Source organism: Pan paniscus, chromosome 1 (genome assembly GCF_029289425.2).
Source record: "Pan paniscus chromosome 1, NHGRI_mPanPan1-v2.0_pri, whole genome shotgun sequence".
Classification (NCBI taxonomy): Eukaryota; Metazoa; Chordata; class Mammalia; order Primates; family Hominidae; genus Pan; species Pan paniscus.
This window is the reverse complement of record NC_073249.2, coordinates 181,023,346-181,029,515: the sequence shown is the minus strand read 5'-3', so window position 1 is coordinate 181,029,515 and position 6,170 is coordinate 181,023,346. Positions and strand designations below refer to the sequence as shown.

Genomic DNA, 6,170 nt, shown 5'->3' with positions numbered 1-6,170 from the left:
TGGTCCTTTTTTTTTTTTTTTTGAGATGAAGTCTCGCTCTGTCTCCCAGGCTGGAGTGCAGTGGTGCAATCTCAGCACACTGCAACCTCTGCCTCCCGGGTTCAAGCGATTCTCCTGCCTCAGCCTCCCAAGTAGCTGGGATTACAGGCGCCTGCCACCGTGCCCAGCTAATTTTTTTGTATTTTTAGTAGAGATGGGGTTTTGCCATGTTGGTCAGGCTCATCTCGAACTCCTGATGTCAGATGATCCACCCGTCTCAGCCTCCCAAAGTGTTGGGATTACAGGCGTGAGCCACCACACCCGGCCGGAGTTAGTACTTTAAGGGGGAGATAGATAATGACAACACCATACACAAAATGCAATGATTGAATTGTGTATTGGAGTCTGTGGGTGGAGCGGGTGAAATCATGGAGAGATGCAGGGCAGGGGAATGAAACTTTGGTCTGCATAACTGCATGCTCTATCTGCAGCACTAGCAAAGAAAAGTTCTCCAGGCAGCTGATGCTTTGATACCACATGTAAGTGCCCAGCTTCTGTTCTGCAATATAGACTGCTGCGGTGTTGACTCCTGCTAATGAGGACCTCTGAACTTTCTCTACAAATATTGTCTTTCCAGAAAACAGAGCTGGGAGACCTGTATAGCCCAAAGGCAGCTATGGCTCCCAGGGAGGAGAAGAGGACCAGAAGAACTGGTGGCAGGGCAGGGAGGGGAACCAGGCAGGAGACAGCAGTGGCTGGAGAACAGGTGTGGGCAGACTGGAAGAAATGCAGACACTTGTTTCCCATCTTGCAAGATGGTGGGTGAAAAAGTTGAGAAGCCAGATGCTAAAGAGAAGAAACCCAAAGCCAAGAAGGCTGATGTTGGTGGCAAGGTGAAAAAGGGTAACCTCAAGGCTAAAAAGCCCAAGAAGGGAAAGCCCCATTGCAGCCGCAACCCTGTCCTTGTCAGAGGAATTGGCAGGTATTGCCGATCTGCCATGTATTCCAGAAAGGCCATGTACAAGAGGAAGTACTCAGCCGCTAAATCTAAGGTTGAAAAGAAAAAGAAGGAGAAGGTTCTTGCAACTGTTACAAAACCAGTTGGTTGTGACAAGAATGGCGGTGCCCGGGTGGTTAAACTTCGCAAAATGCCTAGATATTTTCCTACTGAAGATGTGCCTCGAAAGCTGTTGAGCCATGGCAAAAAATCCTTCAGTCAGCACGTGAGAAAACTGCAAGCCAGCATCACTCCCGGGACCATTCTCATCATCCTCGCTGGATGCCATAGGGGCAAGAAGCTGGTTTTCCTGAAGCAGCTGGCTAGTGGTTTGTTACTTGTGACTGGACCTCTGGTCCTCAATCGAATTCCTCTACGAAGAACATACCAGAAATTTGTCATTGCCACCTCAACCAAAATTGATATCGGCAATGTAAAAATCCCCAAACATCTTATTGATACTTACTTCAAGAAGAAGAAGCTGTGGCAGCCCAGACACCTGCTGTTGTTGGTGGATAGGAATGCTAGTGCTTTCTGCTAGTGATTGATTTTGTATCCTGAAACTTTGCTGAAGTTGTTTATCAGCTTAAGAAGCTTTTGGGGCCAAGCGAGGTGGCTCACACCTGTAATTCCAGCACTTTGGGAAGCCGAAGCGGGTGGATCACGAGGTCAGGAGATCGAGACCATCCTGGCTAGCATGGTGAAACCCCGTCTCTACTAAAAATACAAAAAATTACCTGGGCATGGTGGTGGGCGCCTGTAGTCCCAGCTACTCAGGAGGCTGAGGCAGGAGAATGGCATGAACCCGGGAGGTGGAGCTTGCAGTGAGCTGAGATAGCACCCCTGCACTCCAGCCTGGGTGACAGAGCGAGACTCCATCTCAAAAAAAAAAAAAAAAAAAAAAAAAAAAGTAGATTGGAGCTGAGCGTAGTGGCTCACATCTGTAATCCCAGCACTTTGGGAGGCCGAAGGGGGAGAACCACTTGAGACCGGGAGTTCCAGACCAGCCTGGCTAGCATCGTGAAACCCTGTCTCTCCTAAAAATACAAAAAATAAGCTGGGGGTGGGGGGGTGTACACCTGTAATCCCAGCTATATGGGGGATGCTGAGGCATGAGAATCTCTTGAACCTGGGAGACAGAGGCTGTAGTGAGCTGAGATCATGCCACTGCACTCTAGTCTGGGCATCAGAGTAAGACTGTGTCTCAAAAAAAATAAATAAATAAAAAATAAAAGTAGATTGGAAAGCAATTGGTCTTCAAATGCTCATATCATTTGACCTAATAATTTCACTTAATCTATCCATTCTAAGAAGAGAAATTGACACATGGAGGCTATAGTAGACATCTCTTGGGGTATCTTCCCAGCTCACAAATGATTCACCCTTTTCTGAGAATAGTGGAACTGATTCACATCACCACCTTTCTTATTCAAGCCTCAGAAGCAGAACCTTGATCCACTGACCACTGTTGATTAGACTGGGGTAGACACCTGGCCAAACTAGGTCAATTGTATTGTCTTTCTCACCTAGGAATTCTGGTTTAGTTTGGACTGATATCTAGAATGGAAGGAGTGTGAAAATTTAGGAACTGTATCACGGCTATTGTCCTCCAGATAGACTGAAAAACAGAGAAAGCCAGTCTGCAGAGAGAGGAGAATAGGGGCAAAGATGTGGAGAGAAGCAGATAAGATGCAGAGACAAAATATTCTCTGGAGCATTTCACCTACATTCTAGTCACTTTTTGTATTCCTACTTCTGCATCCTGAGAAACACTTCAGTATCCTTATAGCAGCTTATATCTTTTCCTTAAGCTAGCTTGGGTGAGTTTCGATTATTTGCATCCAAAATTGTATCATACTTTACTGATAATAATGGGAATATTGAGTACATACTTACAAGTTATTTGCATAGTACATTATCAAACTGCCATTTAATGTTTTAGAGAACTATTAATGACATGGAAAATTTTTGACACACGAAGAGTAAAAGTATTGAGATATACAATTTTGTGTGCGTAGAAAAAGTTTGCAGACACACAAAACTTCTAGTAATAATTACCCTGAAGTGAATTTTCATTTATTACTTCATATGCTTTGGGTTTATTTGAATTTATACATGGAACATTGCTAATATAATTAAGGTTACATTGAAAGTATTTTCTTTCTCTCTTTTTTTTTTTTTTTTTTTTTTTTTGAGATGGAGTCTCGCTCTGTCACCCAGTGGTGCAATCTCAGCTCACTGCAACCTCCACCTCCCGGATTCAAGCAATTCTTCTGCCTCAGCCTCCCTAGTAGCTGGGACTACAAGTGCACGCCACCATGCCTGGCTAATTTTTGTATTTTTAGTAGAGACAGGGTTTCACCATATTGACCAGGCTGGTTCGAACTCCTGACCTTGTGATCCACCCACCTCAGCCTCCCAAAGTGCTGGGATTATAGGCATGAGCCACCGCACCCGGCCAAAAGCATTTTCTGTGTTGCTATATCCTTTTTATTTGGTATCATTTTAATGGTTGCATAAGGTTGCATTGTAACAGGATATCGTAATTTATTAGGCCAGTACTTAACTATTAGGTTTTTGTTGTTGTTGTTGTTGTTGTTGTTGTTTTTTGAGACAGGGTCTCGCTCTGTTGCCCATGCTGGAGTGCAGTGGCGGGATCTCGGCTCACTGCAAGCTCCGCCTTCCGGGTTCATGCCATTCTCCTACCTCAGCCTCCTGAGTAGCTGGGACCACAGGCGCCCGCCACCAGGCCCAGCTAATTTTTGTATTTTTAGTAGAGATGGGGTTTCACCGTGTTAGCCAGGATGGTCTCGATCTCCTGACCTCGTGATCAGCCCGCATTGGCTTCCCAAAGTGCTGGGATTACAGGTGTGAGCCACCGCACCCGGCCAACTATTAGTTTGTAAATTATTTTTAATCTTTTAAGCAATGCTGTGAAAAACATCTTTAATACATAGGGCTTTTTTTCCACAGTTTGGATTATTTGCTTAGGATCTTTTTTCAGTGGTGAAATCATGGGAGTGGAACATCTCTATGGTTCATGAATAACTCTGGCCACAATACTTACTCTAAAGGCTGTGCCTATTGCCTTTGTCATCTGAAACACAGCTGAGCACCCAGGTCTAGCACATTGCCTCAGTAGCCAGCCCACTTGCTAATCTAATAAGCTTTTTAGAATGACTTACCTCCTTGTTTTGATTTACATTTCTTTGATCACTAGTAAGTTAGAACATTTTTCATGTTTGTTAACTCCTTTAATTTTTTTTTTTTTTTTTTGAGACAGAGTCTTGCTCTGTTGCCCACATTGGAGGGCAGTGGTGTGATCTTGGCTCACTGCAACCTCCACCTCCCAGGTTCAAGTGGTTCTGGTGCCTCAGCCTCCCAAGCAGCTGGGACTACAGGTGCGTGCCACCATGCCTGGCTAATTTTTTGCATTTTTAGTAGGGACTGGGTTTTGCCGTGTTGGCCAGACTGGTCTTGAACTCCTGGACTTAAGTGATCTGCCCACCTCAGCCTCCCAAAGTGCTGGGATTACAGGTGTGAGCCACCGTGCCCAGCGACTTCTTTAATTTCATCCTTTGTGAACTACCTATTCCCTGCTTTCTGCTCCTTCATTCATTGGAAGCTTTGTGATTTTTTTTTTTTTTTGAGACGGAGTTTTGCACTGTCACCCAGGCTGGAGTGCAGTGTCGCAATCTTGGCTCACTGCAACCTCTGCCTCCCGGGTTCAGGCGATTCTCCTGCCTCAGCCTCCCAAGTAGCTGGGACTACAGGGGCGCACACCACCACACCCAGCTAATTTTTTTTGTATTTTTAGTAGAGACGGGGTTTCACTATGTTGGCCAGGATGGTCTCAAACTCCTGACCTCGTCATCTGCCTGCCTCAGCCTCCCAAAGTGCTGGGATTACAGGCATGAGCTACTATGCCCAGCAGCTTTGTGATTTTCATATTGACATGTGTGGAATCTTTAGGAACTAAGGTTAGAATCTGGTGTTAAAATCTGTGTGAAGTATGTAAAGAGAAGAACTGACAGCCAAAGTTACTGTTAATAATAATTCATTTTGATTCAATCAGTAATTCTTTTTTTTTCACAAGAAACAAAACCCTTGAAGTTGTTCTTAACTTTTCCTTCTTTTTCACTGCCCTCCCCTGAAACCAATCAGTCAACTATTGATTTCTCCCTAATTATTTTTTGAATCTGTCTTCTAACTCTGCTACCACCACCCTCGTTCAGGTTTTGTAGTAAGTATCTGTGGTTTTGTCTGTCAGGCATCTTCCTTCCGGTAGGCACTGCCTCTCCTCCCATTCTATTCATGTGGTTCCTACTGGAGATTGCATGTCCATATTTGACCTACCCTATCTGTCTATGGTTGATAGGTCTGCAGGCAGTCATGTGGCCCGAAGTGGGACAATGAGTTTCTTCTTACTTTTTAATATTTAGGACCAAGAGAGTGTGGTTAATCTCTCTTCAATGACTGTAGATATACAGTGTAAAACATAGAAGCTGTTGTTGGCCATGGCCATATTTTCTTTCTTTCTTTTTTTTTTTGAGATGGAGTCTTGCTCTCTCACTCAGGCTGGAGTGCAGTGGCACTATCTTGGCTCACTGAAACCTCTGCCTCCTGGGTTCAAGCGACTCTCCCACCTCAGTCTCCTGAGTAGCTGGGACTATAGGCACGCGCCACCACACCCGGCTAATTTTTGTATTTTTAGTAGAGACAGGGTTTCACCATGTTAGCCAGACCGGTCTCAAACTCCTGACCTCATGATCCGCCCGCCTCAGCCTCCCAAAGTGCTGGGATTACAGGCATGAACCACCTCGCCCAGCCAGCCATGGCCGTATTTTCTGCCATGTGGATCAAGGAGTAAAGAAAGCCAGAGGAGTGCAAGAAAAGAAAATGAATCCAATATGCAAAAGACAGTAATGGGATTCAGTGTGAATAATCTGAGTTATTTTAGGATTTTTCCAACAAATTCTCTGTATCAGTTAGGGATGTGTTTGGCTGCAAGTAATTAACATGGCTTATCCATATAGGAGTTAATTTTCTTCCTATCAATAGATGGGGCAGGCACAGTGGCTCATGTATGTAATCCCAGCACTTTGGGAGGCCAAGGCCAGTGGATCACTTGAGGTCAGGAGTCTGAGACCAGCCTGGCCAACATGGCGAAACCCCATCTCTACTAAAATACAAA

At 44.8% G+C, this 6,170-nt stretch overlaps 1 protein-coding gene across 1 annotated transcript; it reads left to right on the top strand.

Moving 5' to 3' along the window:
- Positions 1-794: 794 nt before the first annotated feature.
- LOC117976812 (large ribosomal subunit protein eL6-like) lies at positions 795-2,745 on the top strand. Its single transcript, XM_034943813.3, has one exon. It carries the CDS (start codon positions 795-797, stop codon positions 1,515-1,517), a length of 723 nt encoding a protein of 240 aa, XP_034799704.1. The 3' UTR covers positions 1,518-2,745.
- Positions 2,746-6,170: the final 3,425 nt, after the last annotated feature.